The 20968-nt window shown below is 35.6% G+C and overlaps 1 protein-coding gene across 2 annotated transcripts; it reads left to right on the plus strand.

The window, feature by feature from the left end:
- Nucleotides 1–18674: 18674 nt before the first annotated feature.
- LOC149192905 (uncharacterized) lies at nucleotides 18675–20741 on the plus strand. Of its 2 annotated transcripts, none has more exons than XM_089406498.1 (3): nucleotides 18675–19291; nucleotides 19467–19688; nucleotides 19944–20741. In XM_089406498.1, the coding sequence occupies exons 2-3, from the start codon at nucleotides 19632–19634 to the stop codon at nucleotides 20130–20132; spliced, it is 246 nt and encodes an 81-aa protein (XP_089262624.1). In that variant the 5' UTR covers nucleotides 18675–19291; nucleotides 19467–19631; the 3' UTR covers nucleotides 20133–20741. The 2 variants fall into 2 exon arrangements, with proteins under 2 accessions (XP_089262624.1, XP_089262623.1); XM_089406497.1 differs by having other exon boundaries at nucleotides 19467–19614.
- The last annotated feature ends 227 nt before the right edge of the window (nucleotides 20742–20968 follow it).

Genomic DNA, 20968 nt, shown 5'->3' on the forward strand with positions numbered 1-20968 from the left:
ATGTGATACAAATGGCAAGACCTTATTTGTATATATATGAGTCGAAGGGATCACAATATAATTAGAGCCTACATAACAACAATAATGTAAGGGAACAATAATAACAATAGTGGGCTTCTATGGGGCACGAAAATAACAATATGGGGGCTACATGGGCACACCAATAAAAATAAAGGGCCTACACTAACGATAAAAGTAAGGGAGTTACACTAGTATTATAGGGACTTAACATGACCCTCTCCTTAAAAAAGTGATGTCCTCAACGCTTGGCTAGTTCAAGATGCTTCTGTGTAAAATTATCATCCTCCCATGTGGATTCTTCAGCAGGTAAGTTCTTCCACTTAATGGGATACTTTGAAATTGATCAATTTCATAGTTGTTGGGTTCTTATTTATGTTATTTCTTTAGGCTCAAATATGATTTCTCCTTATTCGTTAAGTTCTTCCAATGCTATATTCGAGAAGATGCAAGAAGATCCAATTTGGATGCCATAGTACCAAACTTTTGCAACACCTTGTAAGGACCGTAGTACTTGGGTGATAATTTATTATCCTTCTTAGTTTGCTTGACAAAAATTTGTTTTCATGGTTTTAGCCGTAAAAATACCTAGTCACCCATATCAAAACTTCTTTAACTATGATGCTATTATGCCTGTTGTTTCATTCAATTCTATGCCCTCGTAAGGTTATCTATTAAGAGTTAGAGAACTAGTTGTTGATGCTAGATATGATCTTCCATTGCAACTACATTTACAGTCCTGGAAGAGATGTCAGTGTGGCAGAATGCACATCTCAACAGCTAGACTCTTGTCTTCGTAGCAAAGTGATTGCATGGGGAGAGAAAGGCAATCTATAGCCCCTTTCCATTGATGTCAAAGGGGGAGAGAAGTTGTGGAGAAGTTGTGATGGTCTGTGCAAAAGAAAGTAGGCCATTGTCTCATGAAATGAGATGTGTGGAACCAACATGAGGTTTGGCCATCACATGAAGAGAAGGATGGAGTGTTTCCATCAATACTAAAGGGGGAGATTGTTAGACAATTGGCATTGTCTAGATGGCCACTGGCCTAGTGAAGGCATTTGCAAGTGTGTTCGCATTGATGTTAACACTCATGATGGAGAGATGTGTTAGGAAGTTTGAATTACCTAACTATTGGCAGGAGCAGTGCCCAACTATTTGCAGGAGAATTTCCTAGCTGTTGGAAGGAGTATAGGCATTGATGTTAACCAGACTAGATTGGATTCTTATCACACCAGATGTTAGCAATGATGGCCCAAGGGGAATATCATGGTATCTACAGGCTTCATGTAGAGAATCATCATAGTAGCAGGCTTATTGGAGAAACCATAAACTGATGATTATAGTTATGGATTAGGAGGAAGTACATGGTAGTTGTAGGCTTCATGCAGAGGATCACATTGGTAGTTGTGAGTTCAACTGCCTGGAGCATAAAGGAGCAGGATAATGGAAAAGAGTTTGGATCCATATTAGAGTTATCATATGGGATAAAAAAAAAACTACATCGGACCCTCTACAATGGATAGTGCTCTAAAAGAGATTTCCAACAGTATGCGGAAGTCCAAAAATGGAGTCTTGGATCAAAAGTTATGGCTTGCTAATCATCAGGGACTTGAAGTCCTATGAAGGCTGGAATATCAGAGGTTTAGGATATTGGAGATCAACACATTAGCATATCAATGCATAAAAAATCATAGGTTAGCATATCAACATATCAAATATTGGTGGACTAGCATATCGGCATATCGATGATCTGAGATCAGCATATCAAGCATATCAGATATCAGAGAATCAAAACTTCTGAACATGAGAACCTTTTAAAAGTTGTGATATGAGTGAATCGCTGATAGCGTTAAAAGATTTCGGGAGCACCAATAAAGGATTAACAAAGGATTTCATCAAAAAACCAAAGGTGGGCGAGTTATTTTCTCACTCCTCTAGTAGGACACATGGCAGGATATGATTGGCTCCAATAAGGACACATGGAAGCAACTAGTTGGCTCCAATAAGTTACAGTGGAAACTGACATCGTCATGATGTGGTAGTAAGGCAAGACACGTGGTACGCATATTCAACTTGATCGGGAAGGCTAATGGGCTAGAACTAGATGACATGTGTCACGACTCATGAGGTGCCATGTGGATTCATGATGTCATATCGGAGATTGCATATCAGAGTTTAAGGGTTCCGGCACTTTATAAAATTTCATACTTGAAAATATTCTAATAAGGGGGCTCCAATATTAGGCTGGAACCATAGTCGCAAAGACTCAAAGAACCAAAGGTGCAGAGTTGGGGCTAAGAACTGAGAGCTATGGGCTATATCAGAACTATGAATATAGAAAATCCAAAATTAAAGCCCCATTTGAAACTTTCGATGAGTGGGGTTCCAATATTTGGCTAGTGCATGGTCAAGAATATCTTAAAGAACCAAGGGCGTTAAGCACTTAAAGAAGGAAAAATATCCCCCGATAGGATCATAAATGCTCTACAACCTCATGGCTAAGTGGCATGTCATGACCCTTAGTCCTATGGTGAGAAATGTTGGAAGGGCTACATAGAAGGAGCTCTTCATATCAAAGGTTGACAATTGGAATATTAGAATATTACACAACTATGAAGATTGTGATATGGAATCACTTCGATAAGGAAGTAAAGGGATTTAAAAATCATATGGGACAACAAATGCGAAGTTGAATACAAGAGCATAGGAGTTAGTTCAAGAGTAATGGCGATTGTCAAAGATCATTGGGTCAAGGCAGCAAGGACCATGACCTTCAGGAAAGGGTGTTGGATCCACCTTGAGATTAGACAATCCATCACTATGCTCTGATGCACACCTTCAATGAGTTAAATGGAAGTATGGGACTCATGAAGCAAAGTGGAGCTCATCTGAGAATTAATTTCTCAACATCAAGATCCATACAGTTAGATGATGAAGGAATGCAAGTTCGATCTCTATTTCTACACTATGAGAAGAAAGGGAGAGGAGACACAACAATGACAAGGAAATTTGTGCCTAAGTACATATGAGAAGCCATGTTGAAGGACAACCATACCGAAGGACAACCAAGCCATGTGAAACCATGAATAAGCATGGAGAGCCTAAGTGATAGGAGATTTGTTCACATACAAGACTGTGCCTTGTTGGAGTGTGCAAGTGGAATGAGAATTCATTATCAGCATGGAGGAAGTTTCAATTTCCCATTATCATGGTTAATGCAGAGGTAGAGACCAATGAGATGCAAAAAGAGAATGGAAGAACCATGCCGAGGTACACTCTTGCAACATGAACACAAGATAGTGTAGTAGCATCAATTAGGTGGAAACAAAGGAACATAACCTAGAATCTCAAATGAGAAAATGAGAGGGGGGACACACAGCATTGTTGCAAAAGTTCTAAGTGGAAAAGCTTTGTGTGTGAGTTTTTTGCAAGGATGAGAAATCCAGTTCGATAGAGAAAGGCCAAGAGTGTCTATGTAGAGGTAAGAGACCTCGAGATAAGTTGTGTTATTGTGAGAAAGGCCTAAGGTGCCTATTTTGTGTGAAGAAGGTCAATCTAACTAGTGCCACGATGTGTAAGGATGAGAGGTCCTGGTGAATAAAAGAGGTCAAGAGATAATTGTATGCAATTGAAGAGAAGCTTGCAGATAGGACTCTGTGGGCTGGTTTTGTTGGCAAGTGATGTGAATGTAAAAGTGATTTGCTGCAGATCATGTAGAGGTCCAAGAGAATTAGAGTGTTGAAAGCAGTTGTGATGAGTGACTATTGTTGATAAGATTAGTGAGTTGATGTAGAATGAGCAGAGTGGGCCAAAGCTTGTGAAGAACAGAGATGATATCAAGGACAATGGCTGCCAAATTACAAAGAACATTCAGTTCTTATTTGAGTGTGGGTTGGAGCCTACATGCATGATGTTAGTGCTTCCATCTGAAGTGGGTGCTTGAGAAGGCTTGGGGGTTGGTTCTTCCTACAAGTTGGTGATTTCATAAACCCAAGGAGATGCAAGTTAGTGCTTTCAACAAATACATGAAGCTTGTGCTTCACATGGTTCTTCTCATAAGATGGACAAGTGTCTACAAAAGGAGGGAGTTGGTGCTTCCTGCTAGTGGCTACTAGCAAACAATAAAAAGGAAGTGGGTGCTTCTTGTGAGTGGTGGCTCACAAAATAGATTGATGTGATAGAGTAGGTGCTCTTATTTTACATCAATAACAAAAACAAGCTTTGGTGTTTTTTTCCCGAAATGGTTTCCATGTAAAACCTTCTCATGTGTATGATGCTCATGGTGTGTGCCCGCATGTTGATTTCATATTGCTTCCATATTATATGTTGTTGCTGATTATGTGTATGGTTTCCAAGTTTGAGTGAGAAAATTTAATTGGCATAAAGGTTAAAAATTAGCCTAAATATTGATTCACCCCCCTCTCAGTATTAACATTATTTCCAACAGATTGAACATGTTTAACAATGCTTGAGTAGGTTGACTATTGGTAATTTTGGTTGATCATGTTTTATATGTTGGATTTGTTTATTATGGATAAAAGTGTTGAATTTGATGACTATGGGTAACTATATTGAATATGTGTTGATGTTGACTATGGTCAACCATGTCATAATGGTTAACCAATGTCATCATTATTGACCATTGTGACATTGATAAATGTCCATGTTTGCCATGTTGACTCCAGTTGACCATGTTTGAACATTTTTGGAAATGAGGACTATGTTAATGTATATCAACCATGGAAAACATATGGTATAATTCACATGTCATTACCATATTCCATATGCCATTTTGGCACATTGCAATGATAAGTATTATTTATCACATTTCCACAACATTGATTATTCATAACATTGTCACATTATTCATCACATTGTGATGTTGTGTGTTGTTCATGACATTGCAATGATGTTTGTTGTTCATTGCATTACAATGACATTTATTTTTTCATCACCCTGTGATTTTCTTTCTTATTATGCACATTATGATCATGTTGATTATTCATAACATTGTGGAATTTCATCATTGTGACACTAGTTCTTGCTCCTCGCATCACAATGAAATTGATTGTTTGTGACATTATGATGAACAATATTATTTGATACATTGAAATGATGTTTGTTGTTCATCACATTGTAATGTTGTTTTTTTTTAAGCTCATTGTAATGGTGTTGGTTTTTTTTCACATTGCAACACTGTTTAATATTTGTCACATTTAGGTGACATTTGTCATTCATTACATTGAAACATTGTTTGTTGCCCATCATATTGTGACATCATTTGTTGTTCAATAATTTTTGATGTCATGTGTTGTTAATGATATTACAAACAACCTTAAAGTTATATTTTCAACCACATTGCAATGTTGTTTATTATTCATCAGATTGGGATGCCATTTTTTATTCTACACATTGTGACAACATCGATCATTTGTAACATTGTGACATTGTTCATCACATTCTGATGTTATTTGGTGTTTGTCATATTACAATGTCATTTTTTGTTTGTAACATTATGATGATTTTTAATATTCATTAGTCATTACATTGAAAACAATTTTAAATTTCTTAAAGTTATATTGCGAACAATATAAAATTAAAGTAATATCAAAGTTATATTATAATACATTTATAAAAAAATATATTAAAAAAAACTATTGATAATTAATATTATAAATAAAATTATATTAAATATTAATATTAAATTAACATAAGCACTAATGTCATTAATAACAACACTACTACAAAAAATAGCATTAATAATGTTACCAATAGAATTAAAATTAATAAAAATATTAATATTAATAACATTAATCAGTTGGGTCAGGATCTTGTGAAACTTTTTTATGTGGATGACATTATTCTATATAGGTAAGGACTTCAGGGTATTCCTTTCCTTCCTTTGGTGTCCTTATTAGGCCATGGTATCTCCCACTGTTGTCCTCATGGTCTTTAAGTAGCTCTATTTATGGTCACTTGCCAGTGGATGCCTAATCATCAAGGAGGTGGAGGAAATGTTGGGAAGACAAGGTTGTGTCCCTTTTCTTGTGACTTTGTTTCATGTGCCTTCAATTCTATACCTTTAGAAGTCCATAAAAGAAATTTGGACATGAAAAGTGTGGAATTTGGGGATCATCCTTATGGCTCTAACTATTATATGGTTGGTTCAAAGGCGAACTGGCGGATCTTGGTCATTTTCATAAGACAAAGTTATATTTATTAAGCTCGTTGACATTACACCAACAGAAAACCCCATTCCTTCACCTTATGTTCAAATAAAAACAAGTTGAGAATTATAATGTCTTCTCATCTCTGGAAGACATAAAGAAAATGGTTCACAATATTCAGTTTTGATTGAACAATGTAGATTCAGGTCTAGCATGAGTAGGTTCCTTCTTAGTTTCTGATTCAGACTTGGGTGACCTCACTGATCCTCCTACTAATAGTGGGAACACTCCGAACTTTTTCTCATCCGATAATGAATCGTATGGCTATGATAAGTGATGTCTTATATCTCTATGTTCTTTTGTTGCTAAACTAGTCTTTGGTTATGTTTTTCATTAGCTCTAAATCTAGTGATGTATTTGGAGTCTGTTAGTTTATTTTGCATATTTTCTAGACCAATTTTTTTTTTTGTATGGTGGGGGTTTAAATTATTTCTACAGTTTCTTTGCAATCCTTCCTAGTTTAATTGCAATTTTAGAAGCATTCTCAGAAAGTTGTTGCTCTATCTTTCTGTTATGAAGCTTGCAAGATGTGTTGAGAAATAATTGCATGTAGATATTAGGGTTTGCTTCCTCTTTTTCTTGATAATTACTTTTGATGTATGTTGGATTATTTTACTTCTTAATTATGATATCTTTTCATCAATCAATCACCAAATCAAAATGTATGAAGATCACAATAACAACAGACACAAGATATAGGCACTTAGAACTTTTATATAGGGGAAAACCTAGTCCAACTCTTCAACTAGTAGATTAAATAAAAATGAGACAATCCAAGACCCTTTTGACCTAGACAAATACTTCCTTAAATCACCAATTTATCCCTTCTTTTATGTAGAAAAAAATATGCCAAGTCATCCAAGTGCCAGCTCCCTATATGTAGCTTAAATCCAGAATTTTGGCCTTCCAGCTAAAAATATTTTTCCCTCTAACTACATCAAAATTTGGGCACTCAACTACTCATCCAAAAATCCTAGAAGACTTCACACGTGTGAGAGAAAGATGCCCAAAACTGTGATTTTGTCTTTTCCAACTTCTTTCTTCCTTCTCCTTACTCTTCACTCTTCTTTTTTTACTCTTGAGTTGCAGATCAAACTTGTGAGTTACTTGATGCCAAATATGCCAAGTTAAACTTCTATTTATACTGTTTTAGATGGATTAAATAACCCTAATCTCGGCTAAATTCATTAGGACAAGACCGACTTGGTGTGGAGGTGACAAATGACATTTTTCGACTAAAAAAATAATTCTTTTTACATTATACGAATGCTCAAGAAGGGCCTAATAAATATGACAATGACTCTCATGACTCTTGAAAAAACATATAATCCTTTGATAAAGGCTATGACATAAAAAAACTTAATAAAAAAGCATGAAACCCATGCTTCAAAATTATTTTTCTTCTGTAATAAATTTTATTTTTCTTTTCTTTTGACAAATACAATTATGAATACCGACACTAATTACATTCTTCAACACTCCATCTTAGCTGGGGAGGTATTCATAATTACATCTATATACATAGGTACATGGATGAACTCAAAATGACATCATCTATGAAGAGTTATAGAACACATAGTGCTATAGATTAGATACCTAACCAGTGTATCTAACTGGGTTTAACTAAGGTGTGTTCCAATATTTAGCCTCTCTATGTACCATCAGGATTTAGCTCTAACACCAACCGTAGGATCTAGGTATGTATCTTAGGTCGAAACTCCAAGACTAAATCCACCCTACCTACTTTAGGATCTAGACATCATCACAAACCAACCAGATGTCCTCCTAATCATCTTCTCACCCCAAGATGCTTCATCTCTCCCTATCTACTAAATTTGTAACATCAACCAATCCAATAATTCTTATGAAATATTCAAACTTCTTATTTGGAAGAGACCTCATCAACATGTCAGCTACCTGCTCATTTGTCGGAATATATTGTATCTTCACAACCCCATCCTGCACCAAACTTCTAATGTAGTTGTACTTTCTTTTAATATGATTTACCCTAGCATCAAACACACGGCCTTATGACATCTTGATGCTACTTTGATTATCAAAACTTATCACTTTAGGAGCCAGTGGCCCTCCAAACAAATATGATTAGAGTTTTCTTAACCAAATCTTTTATTTTCCTACTTCACATGTAGCAATATATTCATCTTCAACACTAGTTAAAGCAACATTATCTTGTTTTCTACTCATCCATGAAATCATTGTGGATCCCAACTAAAATAACCATTGATAGTAATTCTTCTAGTTATCTCACTGCTACCATAGTCAGAATTTGTAAAACCTATCAATCTAACTTCCTTCCCATCATACCTTAGGTAGCAATGAACAGTTCCATGTAAGTATCTTAAAATGTGCTTGGAATCTATCTAATGGTCATGATGGGGCTCCAACTAAAATTAACTAAGAACGTTTACAAAAAAATCATTTACCAGACCTCTAGTAATCACTAAGTACATCAAAGAGCCCACCAAATTGTGATAACTTGTAGGATCAATGGGACTCAAGTCATAGCTTCTCAACTTATTTAGATTTATGATCATGGGAGTAGTCATAGGCTTGAAATCCATCATACCAAATTTTTATAACATCTCGATTATGTGCTTTCCTTGAATGAGATATATGTCACCATGCTTCTTACTAACTTGCAAGCCCAAATAGTAATGCATGAGTCCCGTATATTTCATTTCAAATTCTAATACCAACAATTTCTTACATTCTATAATTCTTCACTCCACACTTGTAAAAAATAAATCATTAACGTATAACAGTAAACTAACTATTTCATTATTCATTATCTTGATGTATAGGTTTTCACCGATATAAATTCTAACAAAGCTAATCCTAAGAAGATAAGGATCCATTCTTGCATACCAAACCGTAGGAGCTTGCTTCAAGCCATATAGAGCTTTCTTTAGTCTACAAAGGTCAGTTTCCCTTCTATTTATCTCAAAGCCTTCTGGTTGTTCAATATATACTTTTCCATTTATGGTTCCATTTAGGAAGGGTTTTTTGACATTCATTTGATGGATATTCCATTTGACAGTGGTGGTTAAAGAAACCAAAGGTCTAATAGTAGTGTACCTCACAGTAGGAGCATACATTTCTTCATAGTCTATTCCTTCCTTTTGAGAGAAACCTCTTGCAACAATTTTTTCTTTGTATTTGTCTATGATTCCATAAACAACATGTTTGATCTTGTAAATCCATTTTAAAGTGACATAAAATTTGTCACTAGGTCTAGGAACAATTTCCCAAACTCCATTCTTCATGATATATTGATATTCTTCTTGCATTGCTTTCTTCCATTTTTCTTGATGAGTGTTTTTTCAAAGGTAGTTGGTTCTAATTCAATTAACTTTGTAATGGATGATGCATATCTTTATTATCTTTTCATTCTTTGTCTTTCTCTAAAAGTTCCTTTTGTGGCTCCATATACTTTGACATCTTCAAGTGTATCTTTTAGCCAATTTGGAATCTTCTTTGTTTAAGGAATTATTGTAGGTTGAATAGGTTAACTTGGTCCTTATCCTTATTGACTTGTAGGAGACTATTAATTCTTCTATGCTTCTTCGAACAATGGTGCATCTTACTCATCATATTCAATAGGTATATCCTTGGATCTTTCGTAGGCATGATTTTTGTCAAATATGACATCATTACTACATTCAATTCACCTCCCTTTTTTAATGTAGATTCTATAGGCCTTTGAGGAAAATTTATAACTAATGAAGATACCTTTAATACTTGTAGAGTATAACTTCTTTCACTTGTCTTTTGGAAGGTTAATTTATGCAAGACATTTAAATATTCAAATATGGTTTACACATGGCTTCCTTCCTGAGAATTATTCCTCTACTGTCATATTATCAAGGATTATATGGGGCCTTCTATTTTGAATATATATTCTTGTCATGGATACTTCTCCCCATAGAAACTCTAGTAGGTCTTGATCAAATTCCATAGTTCTTATGCAGTCTTCAATGGTTCTATTCTTCCTTTCAACTACTTCATTTTGTTCAGGATTGTAGGGGACTATGAGCTCCCTCTTAATGAAAGCTTCTTTACAATGAGATATACGTTCCTTAGAAATATATTCACCCCAATTATCGTATCTAAGGGTCTTTATATTTCTTTCAGTTAGGGATTTTAATTTGGACCTAAATTCCTTGAACTTTTTAAATACTTTATCCTTTGACTTGAGATGATAGGTCCATGTATTTCTAGAGTGATCATCAATGAAGGTCACATAGTATAGGTTGTCTCCAAGAGATTTAGTAAGCGTAGGTCCACATACATCAGAATGAATGATTTCTAGAAAAAATTTAAACATTGTATCACTGCTTGTAAAAGGTTCACCTACCAAATTTTCTATGGGGATAAGTATCCATGACAACAATATACATTCAAATTAGAAGACCCCATAGAATCCATGACAATAATATACATTCAAAAAGTTAGCCCATCCTTTATGTAGAATAACCCTGCCAAATCCTCCAAGTGCCAAGTCCCCAAATGTAGCTTAAATCCAGAATTTCAGCCTCCCAGCTATAAAAACTCTGCCCTCTAACTACTTTAGAATTTGGACACCAAACTACTCATCCAAAAATCATAGAAGACTTCGCATGTGTGAGAGAAATATGCCCAAAACTTCAATTATTTCTTTTCCAACTCCTTCTTTCTCCTTGCTATGCCCTCTTCGTTTTCTTACTCTTGAGTTGCAGATCAAACTTGTGAGTGATTTTATGTCAAATATGTTGAGTTACAGTTCTATTTATACTACTTCTACTGGGTCGAATAGCCCTAATCTAGGCCGACTTCATCAAGACATGGCTGGTTTGGTGTGGAGGTGACAAATGATATTTTTTTTACTCAAAATTAATTCTTTTTACATGATAGAAATTCCCAAGAAGGGTCTCATAAATATGAAAATGACTCTCTTGACTCTTGAAAAAACCTTGAAGCCTTCAATGGAGGCTATGGCCTAAAAAAGAAATAAAAGAGCATGAAAACCATGCTTCAAAAATATTTTTATTTCCAATAAAATTCCATTGCCTTTTATTTTGACAAATACAGTTATGAAGACTGACACTAGTTATAGTGTTCAACAAGATGTTGTAGGCTAATGCATCTTTTTGTCTCGGCAGAAACGTAAGCTTGGTTATAATGGTGGATGGCAGTTTGGTATTTCTGGGGAAATATAAGGAATTATTTTGTATATTTCTTGTATCTCCTAAGGCAACCTTTGTTGTTGGCTAGAACTTTTGGATGCTAATTATGTCTTTGTCTAATGTTGTAAAGATTTTAGGTTCGATACAAGGATATCTATTTACATTTAAAAAAAAAGCATTAATAACATAAACATTATCATTATTATTAATATATGATTAATATTATAAAATAATAATAATAAATCAACCACACTAATAAAATTCCTTACCTAAAAAGGAACGCTAATATTAATAACATTATTAATCCTAATTTTAATCATATTAATAACATTAATGACAATAAAAATATCATTAATATTAATATTTTTATTAACATGGTTAACATTATTAATGCTAATAACATTATTAAAATGGCTAGCCATAGTCAACCATGGTCAAGTGGTCAACCATGGGAAATACATTGACCATGTTTTTTAATGGTAAACCATTGTTGGTTGTGGGTGAGCATGTTTGACTATATCATCTATTGTCAAAGTTGATGTGGGGATATGTTCATCAGAATGCGATGTACGAAAATGTTTGTCACATGGACAAGTAGGGTTTCTTTATGACATTGCAATGTAAAGTTATTATACTTTTATTGTTATTGTTAGTATTAATTTAAATGTTACTAATAACATTAGTATTAATATTAAGATGAATTATTACATAAAATAGTATTATTAATATTATTAATGATGTTACTATTATTATTATTGTTATTATTATTATTATTATTGCTATATTATTATTATTATATTAATATTAATGTTAGTATTATTACTTAAATGTGATTAATAACATTATTATGTTACAATAAAAAGAATTATTACATTAATAATTATTATATTGATGTTATTTTTAAACTAGAATGAGAATTTTTTGGAGAATTGGTAACCTAAAAAGATCTATTGCCACTATTACACAAGATATAACTATTTCATCAATGCCAAAAATAGGCCAGTTACAACATGTCTCTTGAGACTTCAACCCACGCAACTAGGGAAACAAATTGTTCACCAAACTACTTGAGCTAAGATCATTTCACAATTATTATATTAATGTCATTAATAATGTATTAATGATGTTATTAATGATATTATTAGTTTGAGTACTTTGATTTGGGTGTCAAAATGTGTTCCCGAGGAGGGATGGGAGAAGGACCCACTACCACATTAGGCATTAAAGATGAGAATGGTGTGGCTAACCATCCCCATGTAAGCACAAATGTTTACAAGTTATGCTAATGAAGATCGTTAAATTGGAAAATTATGTGACCACCACATTTTCCTTGTATCATTGGAGTTGCCTTCATATTTTTTGGAGACTTTGTTACAACATTAGGACTCTTGTGGGTTATTTCATCCCCTACACCTGGAATTGCGGTACACTTGTAAAGGAAAGTGTAGGCCTTCCTAGTCAAGCTTTCTAGCTTTCATTCTTTATAAGTGGTCAGATACTTTGCAATATTTAAATATTCATGGGGGTGAATGTAGTTGGTTAAAGAATTATCTGGTAGGAGGGTTGGTACCATGATTTCATTAACATCTTCTAGAACTTGTCTATACTAGGCTTGCTATTATTTTTATTATAGTGTTATGGTTCTAGTATTGGGAAATTGATCTTATCCCCCTAAGCAGAGATAACAACATGTTGGTGTTTGTAAGAATATTACCTGAATCTTGTTCAACTCAAGGAGGACCCTCTTTTTCATAATTCTATTCCCTATTCATATCTCGAATTTCCCTGTATTTTACTACATTTTACCTCCTTGCTCTGGATGCTTTTCTTCCAACATGCTTGGGGTAGGCACTCTTGTAGTCCTAATTCCTTCACACTTATCTTATCTCCCGAGTCACCCTTAATCAGGAACTAGCCTCTCCCTAGTGTGATGCCATGACAATGCATGAACCCAAGGCATGGATTTGGTGGTTGAGGTCATGTTACCAATCATGAGAACAATATCATGTCTAGTTTGCAGCAAACATTTACCATTCATCAAAGCCCCAAAAAATAAAGACAAATTTCATTTACTTGAAGATTGGGAAGTTCATAACCAAAATGACCATTCAAAATTAAATGTTCAATAAAAATTATTTTATTGGGTTCTATATCTTGGACATATTTGGGGTCATAAACTAATACTTCCACTCCATCACTATGTATTGACAAATGAAAACAATGTTGGATTGTTTCATCAAGGAAAAGAGAAGAATCATAAAGAAATAATTGTTCATCTCACCAATATATATCAAGTCCAAAAGCATCTATGTTATATCCTTGTCATCCTAGATGCTTCTCTGGCACATATTGAGATGCATCTTTGGCATGGGAGAGAATCCTCTATAGGGATAGGCACACAAGATCCCTACTTCTATTTCTTCTTAGGATTGATGAACACCCAAGTTCATTTTAATTGTATGTTTATGTTTTATAAATTTTCTTTTATTGTCGTTTATCTTTTACAGCTATGGTTTGTCTGTTATAACCAACTAATATTTTGTAACATCCATCACAACTTTGCCATACATCTTTCATGGCGTAGTGATAATCATGTTGTAGTTTTGATTTGGCTTATTTTGATAGACAAGAGAACTTTAAAGTAACTTCATTGTTGTTGGTGAAGTTTCCCTTATAGCATGCCATGATAGTAAGACTGCTCTTTTTGTATGACTAAATTATTATTTAATAAAAACTAACAAATTAACCAAAAAAAAAAAGTATTAAACTAAGTACAATTTTTGAATTTAATTTGTATTCATACTATTATTATTGATGATTAGAATGTAAATATTAATATTATTAGTATTACTTATCAATATTAATAACAATAATATTTATATGAAGAATGTTAGTGTTATCAATAATATTAATAACATTAATTAAATGTTAGTAACGTTATTACTTAAATGTTATCAAATTTAACAATATTAATAGAATTTTTGTTATGAACGTTATTTGGCCAAAAGGCACTCTCTGGGCGAGTATGTTAGAGATGTTTTCATGTCCTCTTCAACATGTAATGTCCTATTAAACATTGTAATGTCTTGTTAAAAATTTTGAGTTTGTAAATAAAATAAAATAAAATTATATATATATATATATATATATATATATATATATATATATATATATATATATATATATATAGTAAATTAATATTTAGACCATCCTAGATTCATCTTGACTCCAAATCTATAGAGGGAAATCTCTTGAGTTGCAAACATTTTTTAGAGTGAAAAGTAATTTCATCTTACTTGACACTTGGTAGATCCAAAGTTAAGATGGATTTAGGATAGTTAATAATATTGTTTTTAATATTCATCAACTACATGAATTGTGGCTGTCAATTATCACAACCAGATTAATACCACATGAATAGAAGATTAAGCACATTTCCAATTATACCTAGGGTACCCTTCATTCCACCCATTATGTTACCCCAACAAAATGGAGCTTCAACTCGTAAGAAAGGTTGGAATCCTTGCACCAGAGCACTGAATGGTACTTTCTCGTACGAGGATTCGAATACGGGGGAAAGATGTGGCCTGCAATGATTTTCTGGAGGAGAAATGGAGGGGAAGTTGGCAGGGAGTTGTTGAATGTTTTACTGTAAGGATACGTAGGTTCCATTGGTAAGGAGGGTTGGTATCCATGCACCAGAGAACTGAAGGGTACTTTTTCGTTATGAGGTAGGTCTTTTTATATGGTAGAATTGATGAGAATGATATAATGTAATGTTTTATGCTGGTGTTTCTCGTCCTTGCTGCTATTTTGAACCTACATATTATGATTAGATGTTTTAGGAGTTTGGGGATGCGTAGAGAAGCATAGGATAGACACACTAATAATAGTAGTAAGGGGTTTTGTTCTCTGTTGTATGGGGCCAGGATTTCCCTAGATAAGGTGTTCGGTATATCTGGCTTTGATGGTGCAGGGGATTGTTATCGGGTGTGGGAATTAGCTCGAAATACGTGTAAAAATATTGCAGTATGCCAAAACAGTAAAGCAGTTTATGGAAGAAGAATCTGAGGTTGTGAAGGCAGCTGAACAATTCCCAGGATCCTTTAGTTGTAGAATTGATGAAAAATGGATTAAATGCAGTCTGTTGTGGTGAATGCTTTTGTGTTATTGGATGTAGGATTTATGTTTCGAAAGTCTAAATGTTGTTGCAAGTAACATTAGGTAGGTCAAGTGGGTCATGATCTCGATGTGTTTTGCATAAGAGCGGGATGCTTATGACTGATCTTTGATCATAGAATGTTTCTAAACCTCGGTCTCTGGGGATCCATCCTGATGTCGGCTTGGAACAATGGTTCCTCTACCTCAATAAAGGTGGTTGGTGGTGCGTAACTCATTTTCAATTGATGCTGGCGGGATTTCATGTTCGGGTTGATGGTTGGCACCGTCGTTGATTCTCATATTTAATTGATGACAAGTCATCTTGTCTCATATATTTAGGAGTCTGAGATGAGTTTTGTTTGGAGAGGAATAGCCAACCAACCACTACGCCTCAAGAAGATGATCCATAAAGAAAAATTTTATGAATTACAGGTGCTTTGGCATCTTCGGATCTTCTAGTATCCCTCCATCGAATCAGTGGCAGCGTTGTCAGGTTGGACATTGAGTAGTAGGATCTACACATGGAGCATAGTCATTAATTGTGGAATGTCATTTTTTTCTCCAGTTAAAAAGTCTGGGGAAATGTTTATGAGGTGATTGGTAGAATCAAATTCTGAGTCGCCCTTAAGGAATCTCTGATTTTCCTTTATTGGTCAACCCGAAGAGCATGTTTACTCGTTATAATTTGAAGTTTCTCCCATTATGTGGTAGATTTTGATTGGAGGACTGAATGCCTGTTCCATTAAAAAATCGCAGTATATATATTACTCGCTGGATGTGGGTCCTTGTTTCCAACCAGATAGTTGGTGGAGCCTTTGAATTTTCAAAATTCTCCGTGGTCCTTGAATGCTGGATTGATCATTGGTGACGGCCGCTTCTCGAACACCCTAAAAGTTCATAGGCAATGATGTGAGTGATCGGGTCATGTATTCTTCCACAAGTGGATCACCCTTGTATGTGACCATGTATGTAAGATTAAGTTGACGCGCTGGTCTATCAGTGGACTATACACGTATACATGATTGCATGCAATATTTATTTGGTGTCTAAAATTTGAAGCAATAAATTTTTCTTCTAAGGCGCTCGTAGGGTGGGCTAAGATTTTTTCCTCCTTCAAACATCTTTGTGGTTGAGCGGGTTATTTTTGTGGCATTCTATTTATGATTTTCTGTGGGGATCGATTATATATCATTCATATGGTCTTAACAAAGGCCTTATTAGTCCCTGTCATTTGGCAATGGCCAGGGACTATAGTAATCGATTATGCTCATCTTAGCATTAGTTCACCCCCACTAATCACGATATAACCAAAGTTTCTCGACAAAAACCGATTCGCCGTTTAAAGTTTTTCGATAGAGATGTATTTTCCTTCTTATTTGGCCTCTTCCCGAGGCCAAAAAGCAAAACCATATGTTATAATTAGCAATTCGTTTCGTATTTTCAAGTTAATAAATACTAGCTAAATTAATGCTAGCATTAGCCGAGCATATTAAATGCCAGTTTTGTTTCACCCGAATACATGGCAAGTTTATGTTTCCTTTCCTATCTTTCCCTTTTTGATGTCTGGATCTTTCCAACGCTGCCATTTGGGCCATTGTAACACTTATGTGGCCTTGGGATCTCCAGAGCTAGGTTTAATACCTTATCGCTGAGGATGCCGGATGCCTGATCTCTGATCTCTGCTGAACTGACGTTGTGGGTGATCTGCTGAAGTTCTGGCTTGAGTTCTGTTGCACTGTGGGTGATCTGCTGAAGTTCTGGCCTGAGTTCTGCTAAAGTCCTCCCTCTGCCTGAGTTCAAAGCGGATGGATGCTTGATCTCTGATCTCTGCTGAACTGACGTTGTGGGTGATCTGCTGAAGTTCTGGCCTGAGTTCTGCTGAAGTCCTCCCTCTGCCTGAGTTCAAAGCGGATGTATGTTAGGTATTTTGCATTAGCTCTGCAATTCTCCATAACTCCATAACCAATTTGTATCCCTGTAGCATCCACAATAATTTTAGCTTAATAAAGCCCAGGAATATGATGCTACAACAATTTTAGGTCAATTGAAAAGCCCAGGAATATTGTTACCATTCAGACTTCAAAGCTGGTTTCCGACTCAATTAGTATGAAAATAAATTTTAACAGTGCTACCACACCTAACCATATCATCTACTGAGTTCTATGTTTGGCTAATGGTTATCACGTTGTTTGAATTATATGGGGAAGGAAAGAAAGTGATTCTAACTGTGTTCTAATTCCCTACCCTTGGTTGGAACTTAAGGTGTGGGTCTGCCTGGGTAATTGCCCTCGCCTTTAGTTCGCTTACGGACTAGAATTTAGGCTATAAAAATTGGGCACTAAATCAATTGAAAGGAAGCAGGCAGATTTCCTATTTGTTACTACGACTACTTCATCAACTGAATAAACAGACTCTATTGAATAAGCTACCAATAGAAACTACTTACAAGTGTGCTTCGAAGTAATCTTCGGAGTTGTCAGAGTTCCAAGAGAAAGGCGCTCGGAGATGGTATCGGGGCATAAATTCATATATAATGTAATGGACGGTCTTGACCTGCCTGAGAGAGGGGGAGAACCACCTTACTGGATTCCTTCTGTCAACACCCCACCGCAAGATCAATTCCCTTCGAATCGAGAGGGTTTCTGCACACAATAAAATAAAATTATTGCTCATTGTTTCCTCAAAGAAGTAACAGAGATACCCTTCAAATTGTCTTCTTTGCTCGCCATATATCACTCATTCCTTAAGAAACGTGCCTTATCCAACCAAGTATGTCGAATTAGTTAGTTGTGGTTCCCGTTGTCTATCCCCCATTATCAGTTGCCCTTCGCTCGTTTTAGTAGTGCATTGCTTTGCCCCCTTTCGCTCGATCTAGTAAGTTATGGTTCCCGTTGTCTATCCCTCATTATCAGTCGCCCTTCGCTCGTTTTAGTAGTGCATTGCTTTGCCCCCTTTCGCTCGATCTAGTAGTGCATTGCTTTGCTTCAGACGAGATTGGGTATTGAACGAGGAAGGGTCTTAAAGATTACAGAGAATATTATCACAACATATCAGGTTGGTTCATCTCAGGTTGGTTCGTTAAAGGATAGGTTAATAGGCGGTAAAGAGACATGTGTCATACATGCAGGTGGGTCACACATATGGCACTGTGCATGGTGATCATGGCGACAAGTAAAATGGGGCCCGTGACAAGTGGAATGGTAAACTAAATAAATATCATATATTTAGTAAATTCATGTTTTTCCTTGTTAATCGAGTGGTGATAACATCTAGGTAAAATATAATACTAATTCTAATGAATTATTAGGAGACTATCTTACACATGGTGTTCAATGCTGCATGAATAGTGATACCGAGGGCTCTGCCTCCTACCGTTTATCACATCTATTCCAGGTTCAATTTTAAGTGCATTCCTGTATGGGTTCCACCCAAAATCCCCCAAAAATAATGTTGCTGTCATGGTTTTGCAATTTTTATTTTAGTGTCTTGGATTGCTTTTGATCCTTTGTCATTTAAGCTTATGTCTTTGTGCAGCAACGCGAGGAAACGCAGAAGAAACATCAAGGAGGCGACGGTGCAAAGGCTTTGGCTGTGTCTGAGAAGTGTGGGGACGATGTGTTATCTAGGCAACAACACGCTCTGGAGAGCACTAATGTTGAGCTTGCAATTCCTGACTTCGATAATGCAAATGAATTAGAACAGGTAAATCTAAATTTTTCTGAAGGCTCTCTTGAGAGCCAAAGAGCTCATTTGGAGGACAAAGTTGTTGCAGGGGATGAAATAAACTCGTTTGTTGTTTTTATTTTCTTATATATTGGGCATTGAGGATGTCTTTATTCATTTATAAGCTCACCTTGTTTTGGTTAGGGTTTTGCAGGAAGTCAGGTCTCCAGTTCTGGACTTGAAAAATGATGAACATGGAGACCTACGGGGAGCTGGACAGTGTAGTGAGGATAGACCTGTTGCATTTTTTAAAAATTGCAGTTCACAGTGTTCTCATGTTGATGTCCTACATCATTTCAAAGGTAACAAGAACAAGAATATGAGCATGGATGAGTCCTTTGTGGATGAGCTTGACCATCTGACAGAAAGTAGAAGTGTAAGTCTGGAAGAGTCTAGTTTTCTTCTGAAGGGTGATTTTCTTGAGAAGGAAGGTCAGTTATCAAAACTTAGTTCCTTACGAATTACTAATAGTAGTTCCTTACCCAGCAGTAGTTACAATCCCGTGTCCGAAGAACTTGGTATTCTGGTGACTCAGTTCTGTTGAACGGGCCAACCTCTCTATCTCTCTAGGAAAGCCAGTCTCTAGGATTGCTTTTGATCCTTTGTCATCTAATCTTATGTCTTTGCGCAGCAATGCGAGGAAAGGCAGAAGAAACATCAGGGAGCAGACGGTGCAGAGGCTTTGGCTGTGTCTGAGAAGTGTGGGGACGATGTGTTATCTGGGCAAAAACACGCTCCAGAGAGCACTGATGTTGAGCTTGCAATTCCTGACTTTGATAATGCAAATGAATTAGAACAGGTAAATCTAAATTTTTCTTAAGGCTCTCAAGAGAGCCAAAAAGCTCATTTGGAGGACAAAGTTGCTGCAGGGGATGAAATAAACTCATTTTCTATTTTGATTTTCTTATATATTTGGTATTGAGGATGTCTTTATTCATTTATAAGCTCACCTTGTTTTGGTTAGGGTTTTGTAGGAAGTCGGGTCTCCAGTTCTAGACTTGAAAAATGATGAACATGGAGAGCTACGGGGAGCTGGATAGTGCAGTGAGGATAGACCTGTTGTATTTTTTAAAAAACTGCAGTTCACAACGTTCTCATGTTGATGTCCTACATCATTTCAAAGGTGACAAGAACAGGAATATGAGCATGGACGAGTCCTTTGTGGATGTGCTTGACCATCTGACAGAAAGTAGAAGTGCAAGTCTGGAAGAGTCTAGTTTTCTTCTGAAGGGCGATTTTCTTGAGAAGGAAGGTCAGTTATCAAAACTTAGTTCCTTCCACGAAAAATGATTAATATAATATGTGGTTGTGCATTTATATTTTCCAGGAATACCCATGATTTCTCTGCACTGTGTGACTGCAAAGAGGCTGTCACTAAGAGCTGATCATTTCTGAACAGAGCTTGAAATGTTCCAGGTTGCATTTCTATTGTCTGTGTTATAAATCTATCATTTTATAATTGCAGAAGTTAGAGAGAAAATATATATATGTTGGGCATTATTTCTGAGTTGTACATAGTACTGGAATATATCTTAAATGGGCTGCATTAATAAATTTCAGTGGTTTTATGTTATGCATAATAGATAGTGTCATTTCAGCTGTGGGCCAGCCTCTCTATCTCTCTAGGAAAGCCAGTCTCTAGGATTGCTTTTGATC

Source organism: Pinus tabuliformis, chromosome 2_2 (genome assembly GCF_031772625.1).
Source record: "Pinus tabuliformis cultivar Carrire ecotype Pingquan chromosome 2_2, CPIR1, whole genome shotgun sequence".
Taxonomy (NCBI): domain Eukaryota; kingdom Viridiplantae; phylum Streptophyta; class Pinopsida; order Pinales; family Pinaceae; genus Pinus; species Pinus tabuliformis.

Excerpts from the sequence above, each read along its gene's own strand:
- LOC149192905 (XM_089406497.1), top strand. The coding sequence starts at position 19,498 with ATGATGAACATGGAGACCTACGGGGAGCTGGACAGTGTAGTGAGGATA. Across the intron at positions 19,615-19,943 it reads TGTCCTACATCATTTCAAAG|CAATGCGAGGAAAGGCAGAA; the intron begins GTAACAAGAACA and ends GTCTTTGCGCAG.